The 20,941-nt window shown below is 43.2% G+C and overlaps 1 protein-coding gene across 1 annotated transcript in view; it reads right to left on the reverse strand.

Annotated features, from left to right (window-relative positions):
- LOC126278931 (dynein axonemal heavy chain 1-like) overlaps window positions 1-17,809 on the reverse strand; it is an 825,957-nt gene extending 808,148 nt beyond the window's left edge. The window contains 2 exon segments of the mRNA XM_049979209.1: window positions 17,250-17,488; window positions 17,576-17,809. Of these exon segments, the coding sequence (XP_049835166.1) occupies window positions 17,250-17,488; window positions 17,576-17,809 (473 nt within the window).
- Between the last annotated feature and the right edge of the window lie 3,132 nt (window positions 17,810-20,941).

A 20,941-nucleotide genomic window follows, 5' to 3' on the forward strand; every position in this document is an offset into this window, starting at 1 on the left:
TCGTAGAGGGAGACTAAGAGATGACTACACTAATCAGATTCAGAAGGATGTAGGTTGCAGTAGGTACTGGGAGATGAAGAAGCTTGCACAGGATAGAGTAGCATGGAGAGCTGCATCAAACCAGTCTCAGGACTGAAGACCACCACACACACATCTATTTTACCTTCACTACAAGATAAACTACTTCCAACTGACGCAAACAAACCACCACATACTTTATTTAATCTATCCTTTCTGAACACGTTTTGCGCCTCTGTAAAAATTTCGGCAGAATTTACCTCCGGCTTTAGCCAGCTTCCTGTTCCTGTAAAGATTTCTGCTTCAGTGCTTTCTATCAGCGCTTGAAGTTTTAGTACTTTTCCAACACAGCTACGACAATTTACAACTACAATACCGACTGTTGCTTGGTCGATTCTTCGGCCTACACGGTCGCAGAACCGTCTGAGCCTCTGATTCAGACTCTCTACTCAGCTCTGTACCAAAGGTCCGCAATCGGTCCTGTCGACAATGCTGCAGATGGTGAGTTCTGCCTTCATCTCGCTATCAAGACTGGCAGTCTTCACCAACTCAGATAGCCGCCGGAAACCAGAGAGAATCTCTTCCGATCCACAGCTTCACATGTCATTAGTGCAGGAAGACCGGCCACTGCCAAAACAGGCGAGGCCGCCCTTGCTGGCTCAGTACCTCAAACCTGTTATGGAGGCGTAAGGGTACAGCCTTGCGGCCAGCACCAACTTTCGTCTTCCGCCCAGGGATTCGCGACCCCGCCACGGTTCGCCAATCACCGTCAGGCAAATGTCGACCGGCAGGGACGTCCGAATCCGAGAGGGCTACAGGTTCCAGAGGCGCCAAAGTGCTCGCCTCGGATGTCTTAATGTCACCGCAGCTGAGGGCAACAGCCTGGGGCCTGTCGACCACAGCCAACACAGCTTCCAGCTGTTTACAGATGGTGGCCAATTCCCCCTGAATCCGTACACAAAAGGCGCAGTCCCTATCCATCCCTAACAATGTTTTCCTCTTATTTATCCCACAAGCCGTTCAAAACAAACAAATGACTAACGCCTATGGGGAATTTACACTATTCATCTACTAAAACGCGATGCTATAACTCTCAAATCCTATAATAAGCCCGAAATTGTCAATTAATCTATGCAAGTACCCAAAAACACGCAAAGAAATTAAGAATTAAACTAAGAAACAAATAAGTGAGCTAAGGTTATACGACTTGCTGCTGGCTGCTGCTTATCCAACGGCGGCATGGAGCTGGCAGTTCTTATTATGACTTCAGGAAAGTAATATAATTTTGGAAACTATCTAAAGACAGTGATTTGATAAGTATTGAACTAATTATTAGAATATCAGTTCGTCGTATAATCCTAGTTGCACTACATGTAGTCCCTTTGTAATCAGAATACCGAAGCGTTCGACGGTAAATGCTTCTACATCTACATTTACACACCACAAGCTACGGTGACAGTGTGTGGCCTAGGAAAGTTGGGGTACCTCTCTATCTGATCCCTCTCTCCCTCTTCCATTCGCTAATGGCGCATGGGAAGAATGAGTATCGCCTCCGTATTGACTTAATACCTCTAATTTTTACGTTGTGCTCACTTTGCAAGACTTAAGTGGGACAAAATATGTTGACCAACTCTTCCCAGAACGTAATTTCTCGGAATTTCGACGGTAAACATCTCCGTGAAGCACAACACCTCTCTTCTAACGCCTGACACTGGAAACGAGCATCTTCCTAACGCTCTTGGTCGACCAAACGATCCCGGACGAAACTCTCCGCTCTTCGTTGGATCTCGTGTGTTTCCTCTATTAACGCAAACTGGTAAGGGTTCTAGGCTGATGAGCAATACTCAAGAATCGGTCTAACTAATGCTTTGTATGCCACATCTTACGTCGACGAATTACACATCCTTAACACTCTTTCTATGAATCTGTCTGGCATCTGATTTTCCTACTAATGGGGGCATGACAGTGGAAAGGGTCACCAAGAGAAAGGGTCAGTATTCAGGGATGTGACAGCAACTATCACCCGTAGCAAATAAATCTGGTAAACTTCGGCTCTCAATTACATACCTTAAGAGCTATAAGCACTTGTTTACCTTCGCTACTGTGAAACACATGTCTTCTACTGCACAGCTGCGAATCAGGAAATTTTACACGATGTTTCAGTTATATTAGCTAATTCAATCTCTTTCTACAAATAAGGCGCTTTTATAGTTTCTCCAGTGAAAACGACAGTGTCCACCTATTAGTTGGCTGGTTGATTTGGGTGAGTGGTCCCTCGTCGGATTAGGGAAGGATGGGGAAGATAGTCGGGTGTGCCCTTTCAAAGGAACCATCCTAGCATTTGCCTGAAGTGATTTAGGAAAATTATGGGAAACCTAAATCAGGATCGCCCGACGAGGTTTTGAACGGTCGTCCTCCCGAATCGAGTTCAATGTGCCAACCACAACGCCACCTCGCTCGGTACCTATAGCTAAAGTTCTTTTAAACTTGCAGTGAATACACACTGAAACTGAGCGCTGTATGGGTGAATCCGTAACGATATTACAAATTTTCAGGGACGATGAGGGGTAAATGTATCAAAAACGTCTAATAAACATGGGCGCTAAATTTTTATTTTATTTTACACGTCTAGTTAGGTAGGTCCAAATTGAGGAGCAAATCTCCAAGGGCATGGAACGTGTCAGTATATGAAATTACAACATAAAAGTAATAACAGATAAAATGTGTATGAACCCAAAAAAGACAAACCATAAGTTTATGTGAACTGCATACCTTACGAGCTAATAGCTCTTCATATTCGGTACTATGAAACAAATCTCTTCTACTGCACGCTTTTTGCTTTCCGTATTTTGGGAGGAGATAGTATGAACCAAAACAAGAAAAAATTTTCTAGTAAATATAGGCTCTAAAATGCATACCTTAAGAGCTATGAGAACTTGTTCAGCAGAAGAGATGAATTTCACAATAGCGAAGATGTAGTGCTCATAGTTCTTAGCCGGCCTGAGTGGCAGAGCGGTTCTAGGCGCTACAGTCTGGAACCGCGCGGCCTCTACGGTCGCAGGTTCAAATCCTGCCTCGGGCATGGATGTGTGTGATGTCCTTAGGTTAGTTAGGTTTAAGTAGTTCTAAGTTCTAGGGGACTGATGACCTCTGAAGTTAAGTCCCATAGAGCTCAGAGCCATTTGAACCATAGTTCTTACGGTATGAATGTTAGAGCCCATGTTTACTACACTTGTTTACTTCGCGTGACAGTTCCTGTCATATCCCTGAATGCTGACCATTTCTCCTGGGACACCCTGTATGTTTTCTATGGCTATTTCGTTTAAGATTGCTACGGAAGGTTACTCCTACTCCTAGACATTTTACGGTAGTCACTGTTTCCCGCAATTGTTTGACAATAATGTGGATTACTTCTCCTATGTACGCGCAAAATGTTACATTTTTTTGACGTTCCGCGTCAATGCCAGTCTCTGCATCATCCGTCTATCCTGCAAGTCTTCCTGCAGTTCATTAAAATATTCTGACAATGGAGCCTTCTACAGTAGACCTACTTTTAAGTCAAAGAATTGGCATACCGTGTGCAAAGTGTATGACTTTGTATCAAGATTTTTAAAATGGAAAACTTTTAATTAGAGAGGGTGCTGTAGTTCTGCTTGCTTGAATTTGCATTAAATGTAACTCCATCTTGAGCATTGGAGCGTGGAACAGCGGCTGATCGATGAAATGTAATGATACTGTGTCAACAGCCGTTATTTTGATATTGTTTTATTAGTCGACCATTTTCGATGTTCCAATCACGTCATCGTCAGGCCTGTCACATGAATGACTCCAAGTACCACTCGTGCATGTACACTCCTGGAAATTGAAATAAGAACACCGTGAATTCATTGTCCCAGGAAAGGGAAACTTTATTGACACATTCCTGGGGTCAGATACATCACATGATCACACTGACAGAACCACAGGCACATAGACAAAGGCAACAGAGCATGCACAATGTCGGCACTAGTACAGTGTATATCCACCTTTCGCAGCAATGCAGGCTGCTATTCTCCCATGGAGACGATCGTAGAGATGCTGGATGTAGTCCTGTGGAACGGCTTGCCATGCCATTTCCACCTGGCGCCTCAGTTGGACCAGCGTTCGTGCTGGACGTGCAGACCGCGTGAGACGACGCTTCATCCAGTCCCAAACATGCTCAATGGGGGACAGATCCGGAGATCTTGCTGGCCAGGGTAGTTGACTTACACCTTCTAGAGCACGTTGGGTGGCACAGGATACATGCGGACGTGCATTGTCCTGTTGGAACAGCAAGTTCCCTTGCAGGTCTAGGAATGGTAGAACGATGGGTTGGATGACGCTTTGGATGTACCATGCACTATTCAGTGTCCCCTCGACGATCACCAGAGGTGTACGGCCACTGTAGGAGATTGCTCCCAACACCATGATGCCGGGTGTTGGCCCTGTGTGCCTCGGTCGTATGCAGTCCTGATTGTGGCGCTCACCTGCACGGCGCCAAACACGCATACGACCATCATTGGCACCAAGGCAGAAGCGACTCTCATCGCTGAAGACGACACGTCTCCATTCGTCCCTCCATTCACGCCTGTCGCGACACCACTGGAGGCGGGCTGCACGATGTTGGGGCGTGAGCGGAAGACGGCCTAACGGTGTGCGGGACCGTAGCCCAGCTTCATGGAGACGGTTGCGAATGGTCCTCGCCGATACCCCAGGAGCAACAGTGTCCCTAATTTGCTGGGAAGTGGTGGTGCGGTCCCCTACGGCACTGCGTAGGATCCTACGGTCTTGGCGTGCATCCGTGCGTCGCTGCGGTCCGGTCCCAGGTCGACGGGCACGTGCACCTTCCGCCGACCACTGGCGACAACATCGATGTACTGTGGAGACCTCACCCCCCACGTGTTGAGCAATTCGGCGGTACGCCCACCCGTCCTCCCGCATGCCCACATACGCCCTCGCTCAAAGTCCGTCAACTGCACATACGGTTCACGTCCACGCTGTCGCGGCATGCTACCAGTGTTAAAGACTGCGATGGAGCTCCGTATGCCACGGAAAACTGGCTGACACTGACGGCGGCGGTGCACAAATGCTGCGCAGCTAGCGCCATTCGACGGCCAACACCGCGGTTCCTGGTGTGTCCGCTGTGCCGTGCATGTGATCATTGCTTGTACAGCCCTCTCGCAGTGTCCGGAGCAAGTATGGTGGGTCTGACACACCGGTGTCAATGTGTTCTTTTTTCCATTTCCAGGAGTGTATAAGACAAGACACAAATGTATGTAGCTGGTTTCCTAGCCATCCGAACTCCATGGGCATGTCTACCCTTGACAGTTCTGAGTTGCTGTCACGTATGTGAAGAGCACACATGCTCATGAAGTTCGGATATCTACGGAACCAAATACGAATACAGGCGCCTTGTCTTATACATGCAAGAGTGGTACTTGTTACCGTTCACGGGATAAGTTTGTAGGTGACGTGACTGGAGTGTCGAAACTTGTTGCCTATTCCAATAAAATCAAAATAACGGTTGTTGGTACAGTATTACATACATCTGAATTTAGCACTATGTTCTGTTGTTTTTCCTGTATTACTTTATAATTTAGAAGTAAGCAGTAGAAACTAACTAATGGAAAATAGTTTTGAATACTTAAATATCTGTCGTGATAGCTTAAGTAAAAGTTCGACTTACACGCAACACATTTATTGAAACACGTTGGTTACGTCTTATATGACATGTTGCCCTCATGGCCACCAAAAACAAAATGTTCGCTGCCTGCTCTCAGATACCCTGTGTGACGTCGTACCTGCCGACTACACCGTGGTGTTCCTGAATTGCTGGGAACAGTCGAAGCAGCCACTCCCGCCCATTAGTAAAACTAGCTTTATGCAGTTTTTCTATGCAGATTTTACTATTTTAAAAGATTTAATGAAAATTAGGCATTATTGAAAATTATTAATTAAATGAACTATTTTAATATAAATATTTCACACAACAAATTAAATATGTCACTGTATTAAATAAATTACAAGGATTAGAAACTGTAAAAAATAGAAATAGAAACAAAAAATTGCTTGTGACAGCTACTGTGCACCCGTTTTAGTGTGATACATAATAAAGAACAGATATTTACTTTTTCCTCAAGAACTATTAATTGTACATAAAATACTATTAGAAATATAAGAAAAAGAGATAAAATTAAGAGCTTAAATTTTTTTCTTATATATTGTGTATTTATTATAGTTTTATTTTGTATTTCCTTGCTTTGGGCGAAGCAAACTCGTTGATTATTTTATCGAGTTCACGTTTAGCACCTGTGTCGTATTTTGTCGGCAAGATATCTAAATTTGAGAACCTGCTGGCACTCATACTCGACCTTATGTAGTTTTGTCATCTCTAATTTGTTGACACTGCGTTCACAACGTGTTACAGACACTGGCAGAGTTGTAAATATGCTCAAAGCTTTTCTAGTATAGTATAAGTATCAGTCGACGCATACCTTGAAAAAAAAAAAAAGCTTCAAAATATCTAACAATAATCTTCAGCAAATCTTTCTCTTGGAACTTGAAAGCAGATATTTTCGTTAACTAGCTTCGCTATATTTGGCATCAAAATCAGCTGCAATTTTTTCAGGATAAGATACAAAGCTGTCGTGAAGATGTTTCATGATACGAAAGTCGGAGACCTTTCACGGAATTGAAATAGTCTATCTCAGTCCCGCCCCGACCCTCAATCGGCAAAAATCGAATTCTTCTGTCACGTAGTATATTTGCTTCGGCGCCCGCTCGTCGACCTCTTATGTCCAACAATACCGTCGCGAGCAAGAACGCCATTGTTGTTTAGAGGTAGTTGTGTAGGCGGTAGTTGCGATAAAACCCTTGTTTTTAATGACATGCGTCTAATAGTAGTCATTTCTTTATTACTTTAATAATATGACACAGGCTGAGGTAAGGCTTATTCTGGTAAGCAGAAAATAGGAACACGAGGGATGGAGAACTCAAAATCCTCTCGATGAGCATGATTTTTGATTCTCGTCCTGACATAGCCAGGTTCGGGGAAGGTCGTTGACGCTCTCAGGTTAAGAAATAAGTCGACCAATGAGGCACACAGACTACGTTTATTTATAACTTCCACATATCTACTGTAACAGTTAAGATATGTCATGTGTATCATACAGACAGCCCAACATGGAAAATACGGCACGTGACATGGGAACTTACTTATTTTAGAAAATCATAAAAGAGAAAGTATTGGAGATACCAATTTAATTCTCTTTCCTTTACGTAAAGGTACATTTAAAGTTTTGTTTCATTGGGTTTTGAGAACTTGAAGGTGGCTTCCGTTCTGCTCAATACATTTGGACAGTCGAAAGCAGGAGTTTCGGTCCACTTTGTCCATTATGTCTCTATCTTAGCAATAGGAGCGCGAATATTGTTCTCAAGCGTAACCAGGGTCCGTGGACGATTGGTATACACCAAAGATTTAAGATAACTCCACAAGAAAAGTCGCAGGGGGCTAAATCAGGCGAGCGTGCTGGCCACTGATAAAGAAGATGATGATTTATGGTGGAGGGCACTAAAACAGCTAGCTTATCAGCGCCCTTGCATTAATGTTATGCCGAAGGCGATTTTCATAATCCATGGAAGGAGATCAATAAACTGGAAAACTACGTTTGAGTCCACCACAGGAAACGTAAAGCAACACCAGGAAGGTGAGGTTCAAAAAAGCCCGTAATAAAACCCCAGCGAGACACAGCGGTGTAACTAAATGAAATCGTGGAGAAAATACCTGTAAAGATGCTGTTAAGAAAGGGACAAACAAGCGTGGCTGGATGAAGACTTCGAAATAACCCGTGACCCAGCCACTCTGTGACGCAATAAGATTGCACATCAAGTATTTTGGGGAGAATTTCGGACACCGCACAAAATTTTAAGATACGAACAACAGTCGTCTCGTTATCTGTTAAAATTCAGGGGTAAGTGCTACTTCTTCACACCGTCGCGGGCGGAAGCAGGTGATCCATGGTCGCACTGAAGTTTTTCGGAACGTAGTTTATTGTCCCTCACTTCCAGCCACTGGGACCTGCACCAACATATAGCCGTCTTGGATACAAATGAAGTGACAGCCCGCAGAGAGACTGAACAGCTGGCAGGAGGAGGAAGGGAGTAAGTCTCCTTAGCAGCAGCAGCAGCGAGTTCGTTTCCCTGGATGCCCATGTGTCCTGGAAACCAACAAAAAATGATTTCCTTGCTTTGCCTGTGCAACAGAAGGAGAGCATCCTGTATCTGTTGCACCATCCGATCTGCTGAGTACAACTGTCCAACAGCGAGAAGGGCACGTTGAGAATCAGAGCATATGATAAATTTTTTGTCACGACGCCTTCTCATTTGCTCCATTGCTCTCAGGATGGTAAAAAGTTTCGCGTAATAAACTGAAAACTCCTCTGGGAGCCCTATCCTGAGGACAATGTCGGGGAACACGACAGAACAACCGAAAGCATCTCCCTGCTTAGAACCATCTGTGTAGACAGTAATAAAATCTGGGTGGCTACGTAAAGTTTCATTAAATGTAATTTTAAAAACATTGTCTGTGGTACAATGCTTCTTGTAAGCAGTCAGTTCTAAAAGCAATCTGGGCCTTGGTAGTAGCCAGGGGGAGGCCCTACTCCACACCTGGCTTATTACTTTAATGCCCCCACCTGTAATACCTCAAGGCTCTCCGGATTCCAAATGGCCGTGTTGAGTGTGGTCGATGATCAAACAGCCATTCCAGTAAATGGATGTTGGCGATGTAGGAACACAGTGCCCTAAATGCTTGGCGTATCACGAGAAGAAGACATGGAATAGACAGCAGAAGCTCACCAGCCTCCGCACACAAACTAACAACAGGGCTCGTGCGTTAGGCCACTGAAGATCGTCCCACAACGAGATAAGACGCTCGGAAAGGTGTTCGCCCAAGAGAGACATCAACGTTCGTGCCGAGTGAGACGTGGCGCCGTCTTGTTGGAACCAGACACCCCAGAATCTACTTCTTCAAATTCGGAAAGAAAAATACTCCTCGACATAACGGTCAGAATTGACCTTAATTGCCCTATCGTGGTTCTCTTCGGAAAACTACGGCTGTCAAAGTCAGTGTTCGAAATGCGCATGCAATTTCCTAACTTAGCTCTGAGAAAGGTTTTAGCGAGTAAACAGGATCTCTTCAGGGTGATCCCGGTGATAATGATACAAGCTTTCAGGGATGATGGAGAAGGGTAAATGTATGAAAAACGTCTAATGAACATGGGCTCTGAAATAAGTGTCTCAAAATCTATGACCTTGATCAGTAGAAGATATGGGTTTTACAGTAGCAAGGATAAATAAGTGCTTGTAGCTCTTAAAGTGTGCACTTTAGAGACCCTGTTTACAGCACAGTTTTTTTCCTTGTTTTGGTCCATACTACCACCTCACAAAATGGGGAGAGCAAAGAGCTTGCGGTAGAAGGGATTTGTTTCACAGAATCGTAGATAAAGAGAAGTTCATAACTCTTAAGGTAAGCATTTGTAGTCCATGGAGCCTAAAGGTTTTTGATACAACTTATCTTTCCCCATTACGCCTGAAAGTTTGTAACATCATCACCGAATCACCCAGTTTTACGCCATTTTTTCATCTTGTATTCATCACACGTTTAAAAGAACGTCAACGACTCTAATACGTGGACATTTCACTAAAATTATACAAGTGCCTTGTTTGTAGAAAGCAAATGAATTAGGTAATTTAACTAAAACATCACCCAGTATTACCTGAGTGGCAACTGAAACTGAGGTTTATCCAAGATAGCAAGACTAGCACTGCTGGTAGATGATATCCGATTTTTTCCTTGAAAAAAACGAAACTTTTCCCAACAAAGTCCTGTTTACGCATAGACCATGTACTCCACGCCTAGGGTGTCAGGAGGAAAGGGGGCGCGTAGAGCCCTCTATCGGCGCTTCTGTTGGCTAGCAAGCAGAATACAGCATGTCATTCTTAAGTAATGTAAAGTGATCTTCAGCAGTAAAAGTAACTTAGGGCGCCAGTGAAGTGTTCTAGAACCCTCACTTTTCACAATATAATGTAAATGTCTTGGTGGAAGACGCTTTTTACGATTGATGTTTTATGCAGGGGAGCAGCAACGCTAGAAAATTGTAGCGAAATACAAGAAGTCCTGCAGGGTTCGACTCATGGTGCAGGGATTGGAATTTGATCTTCAACGTGAATAACTTAGACAGGAAGATTCTTTATTGTATCATTACACAATTGCAGAACAATTATTAGAAGCAGTTACATCCATTAAATGTCTGAGAGTTTGTGTACAACGACTGCATAAAAATAATCGTAGGGGAGGAAGATGTTAAACTGAGATTCACTGGGAGAATTCTCAGGAAGTGTAGTCATCGACTAACGGGATATAACGGACGATCAAAAAGTTCCCGTTCGAAGACCGTAACAATCCAGAGTCGGCATGCCAATCAGGTGAAATCGCCGTGAGCATTGAGGCAATCATTCTGCACAATCACCGGATTGTAGATACACGTTTGGTAAAACAGTACTGATTAAATACCGTATCTCAGTACGTGAAGAAGTCTGTAACTGCCTCCTGCACATCCTTGTCCGACAGGAATCGTCGACTCTTAAACGCCTTTTTTTAAGAGACCGAAAGCGTGGTAATTGCATGGGCGTTCAAGTGTTTCCCACTCCAGTTGGCGTAATTTCTGCGCTAGGCCGGTATTACACTATCAAATTTCTTTGTCAAATATCTTTGTCAAACATATCTGATGGTGTAATAGGGAACTTTGTCAAATGTCGTCCAATATTTGATCAAATCTAGGGCCTCGCTGTAGATTTGATCAAAGAAGTCGCTTGTCTTCTGTTCACCGTAATGTGACATGTTACCACATGGAGCGCTAGCATCGCTGCAGCAATGCCGGTAAATATAATTGGCGTGTGCCGACAACTACAAAATTAATAGAGATGTATGAAGCTGATGAGGTGCTTTACAACGTGAGGTATCCTGAATACAAAAATAGATTAAGAAGATTGGGGACTTGACCTGACCTAAACTAACCTAACCTAACCCAACCTTCTCCTGTACCAAGGAATCGGAGTGTTACAGTGAGCCTGTCTTCTACAGATGTAGCAGTTCTTAAGTGAATATTGTGCTTTGTGGTATGAGGATACACTTCACTGAGCACATACAGAAATGATGTTCATCCATTCTTAAGCAATCGATGTACGACTTGACGTCCTCCACTATAAGCTCACATAACCGGTTTTGTTGAATGCTTTTATCGTGTCGTCGTAAAACTTACGGCTTCACCCAGGTATGTTTCCTTTTTTTCCCCGCTTCCCTTCCGCATGTGCACACAGAGCAATTGTGGTACACGCAACTGCTGCGATTAATAACAAGTTGTTATTGTCAGTCATCGTGAACTTTGATGAAAAATATTATGACAGTGTAATACCCCTCCTAGCGCTGCGTCAGAGATCTTAGTCAAATATATTTGACTGAATATTTGATCACATCTTTGATCAAATCTTTGACAAAGAAGTCTGATAGTGTAATACCGGCCTTACGACACGTGCGATATGGTGGCGTGCATTTTCATGAAGCAGCGGCACCCCGCGGCACACCATTCCACAGCCGTGGTTTCCGACAGACAATGCTGCCCTATACAAATTCTTCATTCTCCGGCGGATGTATACCGATGTTTGTCCTTCAGCAGCCAAGAAAAAAACAACAGCATGTTGATCCTGCCTTCCATTTGGTAATAACGTATTCATAGTTCACATTCCTGCATTTACCGCATGGAAGTTGGAAAGACACGAATGCTACACTAATTCCTTGCCTACATGTCGGTGCTTCTATATCCGCATCGAAGTCGTGCTACGTTACTTATACGATGCAATGACGCCCTCAAACGGAAACTTTTTCACCCCTCCTTATAGCATATAACTTACAAAATCATCATTTTGTCAATGCTTGAATGTTACTCGTCTGGGACTCGTAGGGGAGAAAATTGTACGTAGACGATATGTATCTGGGAACAAATATTTACTAATCAGTGCGTCTCAGTGTAGTGTCTGATTTTAGAACTGCGTGAAGGAATGCGCACTAGACTGCCTTAAGCTTTTCCCTCCATTTTCTACAATTTTTGTTGTTGCCAGACATGTTATTGCGTTTTGTACAGCATTTGTAAATACTTCGAGGTCTACATATTTAAGTGCTGTATAATATATTAATGTTATTTGGGACACATTTTTAGTTCTTTAGCTGCAGTATTTTATGGCAATTTAAATTATATATATATATATATATATATATATATATATATATATATATATATATATTTAAAATTAACTTTATAACGTGTGGGCGGTAAAGTCATACTTAGTCGGCTGTGCACCATCCTGTACCTTAGAACAGAGGGTCTTCTGCCATGAAACATGAGATATTTGCAAATTAAATGACTTCCGTTGAATTCTTATCGGGTAATTAGCCGAGTGGTGGCGTCGTCTTGTCGCAACGTTTCAATGAGTTTCGTATGTCTTACATCGCCAGAAGATGATGGGTACGAAACTCACCAGAAGATGATGGGTACGAAACTCATTGAAATCGCATATAACTGACTTCCGTTAATGTCTTAACAGTTTTACCAGTCTTGAAAATTTAAATTTGCGTTACAATAGCTTCAGTTTCAAAATGTATTTAACTTTCAACCTGTTTTTGATAGTACTTCTTAATTTGCTTTCGCTTACTGATTACTGGTGTGTAGTAAAGTAATAACAGTCTACAGGATAAAGTATTCACAATACTCTCTCGATTGCAGCGCTTTTAAATTTCATTAGAATATTTGTGCCTACGTACATGACCATGTTGTATCTTGGAACATGGTTGTACATCTGGAAAAAGTTTAATTTTCTGAAGTAATTCTTGTCATTTGCGAAAAGACTGCAGCGCTACAAGAGAGGCGTTCTGCATCACGAAGCTGTTTACTGCTAAAATTCCGAGCGCGTCCGTTTCTAGAAGAGTCAATCAATACATTGCTTTCTCGTGCGTATATTTTACGGAAAGACCGTGAAAGTAGAATCAGAGCGATTCGAGCTGACACTGTTTTACAGACTCAGCAACAATTGCTCTTCCCGCGGAGTAGTCGCGACTGGATTAGGAAAGGTAGAGAATGGAATTTGTACGTAACATACCCTGACCCACACCTTAGTATGGCTTGCAGAGTATAGATATATACGTTCTTCCTGTTGACTTGGACACGGGTGCCGTACGGAATGGGGGCGCCGAGTGATCTCGATCGGCGCTGCAGTTGTAGGACTGCGATTGTTAATGTCACTGGTCCAACTGCTGTGTTGTATCTAGAGATGAGCAAACTCGTTCTTCCTTGGGAACTAATTCACTGGTGATCGCTCTTTATTTTGGGAACCGTTCATTTTTACATTTGTGCATGGTACGTGGTTCTTATGAAAACTTTGAAATTTCGTAGCATAAGTAACTGAAGGATGGAGGGCGCCAGGAGGGGGTACTGGCCTACCCCTGGAGTACCAGGCCTTTATTCATGTTTCGTGATTCTGTAAAACCTCTCGTTTAGCCAACTGTAGTGTAAAGTGGCTGATAGCAGTGAATAATGTAAAGTGGCGCACGAAAAACCGCCTGCGACTAGAGCGCTCGCCAATTACGCACGATTTGTTGACCGTTACGAGCAGAATTGATAAACATATGATTATTGGGCAGTGAAGAAATAACAAATAAGCTAATGCAAACAATAACTTCGAAACAATTGATGACTGGTGGGTGACAATGAGCAGTCTAGCGCTCGGTGCCATTTTTCGTGCGCCACCCTGTACCGCTGAAATAATATTGTAGAAGATATCATATTATCTTTACCAACAGTGAGACCAGATACTCGAATTATGAAGTGCGGGCTTTAATCGATTGTAAGTTGGTCCGCCTTCCATAACAACGAAAATGCTGTTTTACCTTGGATCAAAAAGGACCGAAAATGGCCTCTCGTGTATCCCGTGCCGACTGACTTCCTTTGCATGTGTAATAACAAAAAAAAAAAAAAAAACTTGTCTTTCTATGTCTTCTGTTGTTTGTCGAAATAATGAAGTAAGCTGATAAGTCCTTTTCTTAACTGAAAAGAAATATGTATTACATTCAATGTAATTTTTATGTAATTTACATAATTATGAAATACATTTTCATTACTGGTCGCGGACGCTGAATAGAATACGAAAAGAATCAGAAATACAGAGTTCAAGAAAGGTTTGAAACAGACTTAGAGTGGGCGTGTGTAGCGAGCGAAACGAGCAACTCGACACTAGGAGCAGTCGTTGCGGGAACGAGACCGACCGAGACAGAGACTGGAACGGGAACGAGGCTGGAACGAGACCGGCCGACGTGCCGTTGCGGGAACGAGACCGACCGAGACAGAGACTGGAACGGGAACGAGGCTGGAACGAGACCGGCCGACGTGCCGTTGCGGGAACGAGACCGACCGAGACAGAGACTGGAACGGGAACGAGGCTGGAACGAGACCGGCCGACGTGCCGTTGCGGGAACGAGACCGACCGAGACAGAGACTGGAACGGGAACGAGGCTGGAACGAGACCGGCCGACGTGACGTTGCGGGAACGAGACCGACCGAGACAGAGACTGGAACGGGAACGAGGCTGGAACGAGACCGGCCGACGTGCCGTTGCGGGAACGAGACCGACCGAGACAGAGACTGGAACGGGAACGAGGCTGGAACGAGACCGGCCGACGTGCCGTTGCGGGAACGAGACCAACCGAGACAGAGACTGGAACGGGAACGAGGCTGGAACGAGACCGGCCGACGTGCCGTTGCGGGAACGAGACCAACAGTTTCCCGTTCCCGGGAACTGTAAGTAGAAAGCTGCGACCGAAGTGAACTATCAAAGACTGTTACTTGGAATTCGTTCGTCTCTCCTTCCGTTCATCTTTGTGAACCGTTCCTTTGGACCCGTTAGTTCACGGACGACCATTCTCTAGCTGTTTCACATCAATTCGGACACAAGATCAACCTTCGAAGGTGCGCGCCGGTTTTCGTAACACGAGCTCGCGCTCTGCGGATTTTGTACACATGCAAAGAATTGCTGTCATTAGATTATCAAGGTAAACATATACGAGCAAAATCGCATATAATATTCGTTTAGTTAAATAATGATGAAACAGACTTTCATTATATCACTGTGCTGCAGCGTGCAAGTGCTACACCACAGAAAGCATTAAAAGGCGCAGTTGATCAGATCGCAGCCAACGCTTAGTCGATTACTAATTAACCCAAGCAAAACTGCCTTAATGTCAGAATATGCTGCTCGCTCGCAGTCTGAGTTATTTTCTTGCACAGATTTTAATTTTTTATCACCTAGCTCGCGGTTCATTTTACATTAATGCTGCTCACCTGGACATACAGCACAACTTATCAGGGAGTTATCTGAAGCTGTAGTGAAGGAACAGGTACGCGATCGCAACTGTAAAACAACATTGGAATGATAAAAGCAATGTTATTTGTGGTTGGCGCACTTTATACATAGGCGCGTCAGCTCAAGGTGTAACATTGCTTTAGTTGTCAGCTCATCATTACACGTGACAGTTACTATTTTTTTTAAAGTACTGTCCGCCTGCTTAGCAGGGTAGTAACGTGTTTTCCTACGATGCAGCGGGCCCGGGTTCGATTCCCGGCCAGGCTGGACACTGTTTCCGGTCGTGGAATGGGTGAAATGCTCCCTCCATCATCACCAACGCGCAAGTAGCCCGATGTGGCATCACCTGCTATATGACTTGTGGCCGAACTTCACCGGATGGGGCTCCCGGCCAACAATGCCACACTATCGTTTCATTTTTTTAAAGTAGTCTGTGCAACATGCAACACGATGGGCGATGTAAAGAAGCTCATCGGTAAACAAAATAAGAAAATAAGTATTGAACGGAAAAAGGAAGATGTCGTTTAAGTAATTCCATTAATTATTACAATTTTTGTAACATGGAATATTAACTTTGTAGCGAAACAAAGAAATGTACGAAAACTAGAAATGTAGAAATGTATCTTAGTTACAACCATAGGTTAGGTTTAATAACAGGCCGATTACACTGTTGAAGATGGCAATAGACCATTATGTTCATACACGAACGTAAATAACACCCAAAGTATTTCAGTCAGCAAAAAAAAAATGAAGTTAACGGGGCAACCGAGGAAATGAAAGGGCTTTGGGCGGGGATAAGCTTGAAAAACAATTAATAAAGATAGTATCATCCCAGAGGAACCACGAATCGAAAAATAGGACACGAGAATTCATCTGGAAGAAACGGAACGCAAATATACATAAAATACATATTCTGAATCGAACAATTCGCTTGACCTATAGCGGTCAAACGAAGATAGCAATACCAGACACTATTTCTAAAAACGTCGAAAAATTACATGCGCAAATGTGTCTAGAATTAAACATACAACTGCACAATGCATTTATATTTTACGAAAACTAATAAAAACACAGACAGCATTTAACAAAAGGTCGCTAACATCCTTTGGAAAGTAAACTACTGACGTCATACGTCTTGGGTCAAAGCGGGCGAGTGGAAATTGACCTTGCTTTTGACCCGAGAAAAATATCCGGTCTATTGGTCCGCCGCCTGTAAATCTAACCCTGTATCCTAGAAGTAATAGCTATCGCAACGGCCGCGGAATTTGATTAGTTGACATTTTGCTACTAACAAGTCATACAGCGTAATACTGTATTCACTGCCTACCGTAAACTCTACCCACCATTAGACACACAGAACTTCATCGTTAGATCTGTAATGTTCGTCTACTAAATTCAAGCAGGTTCACTCTGTAACGTCCTTATATAAACACTAGCATCCCAAGGTCTTCAAACTATTACTGACACCTAGCGATTTAGGACTAAGGATCCCATCGAACAAGAAAACTGCGATAATTTCATATCAAATGTTCTGTGTAACACGTTAAAAATGAAAGTGAGAAACACAACCATACAATACTTGCGCATGCCTGGCTAAACAGACAACGGTGGGAGGGGGTGGGGGGATTAAATTGAGAAATGAAATTTAAAGTTAGCTGAACTGTGGGAGTAGGGCTAACAGATATTACATTATATTTGGCTTTAAAGATGTAACCTATGAAATGGAGTAGTGCAAATATTCAGACCTGCAGTCGAAATCTTCGTCGTCAAATATTTCCAGTGGCAGATAATTCACAGTGCTGTACAATCCAAATCGTCTTTTGTAGCTAGTATAATGCTCCATAACATGAGGTGGTATTAATTTCTCGTTACTAATATCCATTTCTTCTAACAATTCGCTGATTTTCAGACTAGCGTACTCCCTTTGTTGCCGAAACGTGTAGCCGACTTGAACCTTTGGCTTGAACGACTTGATAGGAAATGCCTGGTGGGAAGTTAAGAGAAAAAGATTTAAGTATTATTCTATAGAAAAAAGAATTTGAGAACTCACTTTCGGGATTTTGGTACTCACTATGTCCCGCCCTTCTAAATATGTCGTCCACTGTCTTGCTGCTGCTACGTACGTCTCTCTTGCAATAGGAGGAATTTTTCTCATATAAACTGTGGGCTGCTTTCGCATCTTTTCAGCCAACTTCGTGCTTTGCGGACACTTGTGTCTTCTCTTTATTGCCGGTAACTCTTCTTCATCTTCCTCCTCGCTGGTGTACGCAGCAGCGTACAGATTCTTTTGATTAGTATAGCTCATTTTCGTGTGTCAGTTTTCCTCTCACTATTTTCAATAATTCAGTTATCTAATACTCGATAGATCCTCTACGTTGACTGGCGAACCGACGTAGAGGGAACACTAACTAAATTGTTTTTCTTTGCTTATGACTGTCTTGTCACCTCGGAATACTTATGCTTCATGGAATCCTAAATATTAGATTCATTGTTAAAAAAAGGCAGCTGTTCTTTGCAGCGAGCAGTACTAGGTTCATAATTAATTGAATTATGTGAAATTTCCAATAATTTTTTAAAAACTGAATTGAAACCCATCCTATAGATGCGAGTCGTAATACTATAATGAATCTGGGGTATTTAGTCTTAGAAGTCGACTCAATTAGCATCGAGAACTTGGCGTATCATTGTAAGCACAAAATTTCCCGTTGAACGTGTCATTTGGCGAATGTTACGCCGAGAAACATTAAGATGTATCCAGAGTCATCGTAGAGAAGAATGCTGAAGCTTCGAAGGGTCGAAGTGGAGAGAAAAAAACATCGTGACGCGGGCTTACTAAAACAGGAAATATGTTGCACAGGACACATTCTGGAGCATCAAGGAATAGGTCCCTTACTATTGAGGGTGGTATGAGAGAGAGGGGCGGAGCGGAATCAGAGAGATATTTGTACACAGTAAGCCAGTTCAGGTGATGTAGTTACGCAGATTGGAAAAGATTTGCGAAGATACATCAGCGCGAGGAGCGGCAATCCAACCATGTTTTGGGCTGAAGCCTACAATACTGTGGTCTTATATCTTTAGGAACAAAATTATAGAGGACGACAGAGCAGTCTAAACTCCGTATTTTTAGCTAAGAAACTAATGGCTGGAAATTAATATCTGATTTTTATTCACGCAAACAATTTACACTTTACCTCAGCAACTTATGGATCAGAGTTATTGCCTCCAAATATCAGTACTTGCACCGTAAAGGTGCATAAGATTTTGCCGCAAAACTTCAAACACCCCAGATATATGTTTTACATTCAGACTGACACCAAGGTCGCTACGGACCTAGACAGTGTCCGTTTGAAGCTGGTTGTCGTCAGTATTAAATCGCAGTGATGTGCCCGGCAGCAGTGGCGGATCATGGGCCTAAATTCTGGAGAGGCCAGGAAACATATTGGAGAACTCCCTTTCGTTCCGTTTGAATGTACATGTACTTAGCGTAACTAACGACGACCACTACCGCTAGTAGACTACTACTACTACTACTACTACTACTACTACCGCTAATAATAATAGTGATGATGATAATGATAATAAAACTAAAACTGTCCGAACGGTACTCGGAAGACCCAAAGGTGCTGACCGACCGCCGTGTCCTCCTCAGCCTATAGATGTCAATGGATGGAGATATGGAGGGGCGTGAGGTCAGCACACCGCTTCCCAGTCAAGTAGCTCCTCAGTGTGCCTCACAAGGGCTGAATGCACCCCACTAGCCAACAGCTCTCGGCAGACCCAAGTGCTAGCCAAGCCCGACAAGGCTTAACTTCGGTAATCTGATGGTAACCCGAGTTATCACTGCGACAAGGTCGCTGGTCACAGTAACAATGACACTCACTTTTATTTGCAAACAAACTGGCAGATTGGGCGTTTGAGCGTTGTTACCTGTAAAACAAGTTAACTCGACGATCCTTCTTCTTTTCGTATTTTTCTTTGAAATCGTCATACCATGTGTCTTTGCTTTCAAGTATACGTAGTATTGGTTTTTCAACTGAGGTAAAAACAAGAGCTGATAAGCGATCCTGGGCCATATTGTTTCTTCCTTCCAAATGAAACACTTGTTGCAGGAATGGAAGCAATTAGACAGAATAGTTTGAAAGCTACTGGAAGAATGTGGCCCGTCCGATCCTCAGTCATTCTTTTGACAGCATATCCGATGCTGACAGATTGAAATGTTTGTTCATGGCGGGAAGAAATTACAGTCTCCAGTTTTTGTACGTATAACCGCGAGCGATTGAAGGATGCCCTATAATGAATTCAGACTGTCTACAGAGAAATACTGAGCATAACTGGCGAACTGAGTAGCATCGCCCAGTTTAACGACGAGCTGTTTATCACGCTATGAAAATCTTTGTCTCCAGCTATGTTACAATATCATCCAGAAGTACACCTGTTTGTATTTTGACATCAAAGAATTGCCAACGCATTCATCCATCATTTCACCTCTGTCCGTAGAAACTTCGGGTTGCAAATTAGTCGAGCGTTTCATAGAATTTAAAAAGGCGATCAATTTATATTCATTTCTTCAGTTGTTCATGTAAGATATGCATTCTGAGACAGCATTGTAGCACAATTGCGGATCATTGGTTTTGTTCTGAAGAATGATGAAAAGCAGTTCAGTTTTCAAAACCATGCTTTGAAAAACAGAGTGAAGTAATATGCTAAAGGCTAGGAGATTTTTTTGCGAAACACAGACTTGTAGTCGTTGAAGTAGAGTCTGGACTGCCGATTATTTCATGTAAAACCTCAATTAGCCTGGGAAGGTTTTCGTGAATGGCAGACAGTGCACTGGCGCTATAGTTCCATCTCGTTTCGCAGTTTGAAGGAATGCGTTTACCAACAACAGTGTCGAGAATTGCTGTGCGTTTGGAAGACCGCTGGAAGAAAGCGGGAAAAATAAGGCTTTGTGATTTTATACAAAAATAGATCTGCTGCATAACAAAATCCAAACGATGTGCAAAAAGTGAACGAAAATAACATGGGGGGAGGGGGGGGGGGGGCAATTTCACAGATCTTAGTTTGCAGGTAATTTAATTCCCCATATGCACTGCATATGACACAAGTAACGTATGAGGAACCTAGAGAGGAGGCACATTGCTGCTGGCCTCCTGTGCCACCGAGCCGCACGGCAACACTGCTACGCCAGCCTCTGCCACCTCTTCTGTTTCTAGCAGTGGCATCGTGGTCACCAAGGCAACTGAGCGTTCGCAGGTGGCCTGGAATGGCTCTGGCCTCCTCGCCACATGCTTTGCATCCCTGGCAGCCTTATGTTAAGCTTTCGCACTTTGACTTGCTTTCTAGAGTGATGTAGCCAGAATTTTATCAAAAAGAGGGGGGGTCTGATGTGTTAAATAGGATCTTAAAATGGCTTATGTTTTTCATTTTATTACGAAAA

Source organism: Schistocerca gregaria, chromosome 6 (assembly GCF_023897955.1).
Source record: "Schistocerca gregaria isolate iqSchGreg1 chromosome 6, iqSchGreg1.2, whole genome shotgun sequence".
NCBI lineage: Eukaryota > Metazoa > Arthropoda > Insecta > Orthoptera > Acrididae > Schistocerca > Schistocerca gregaria.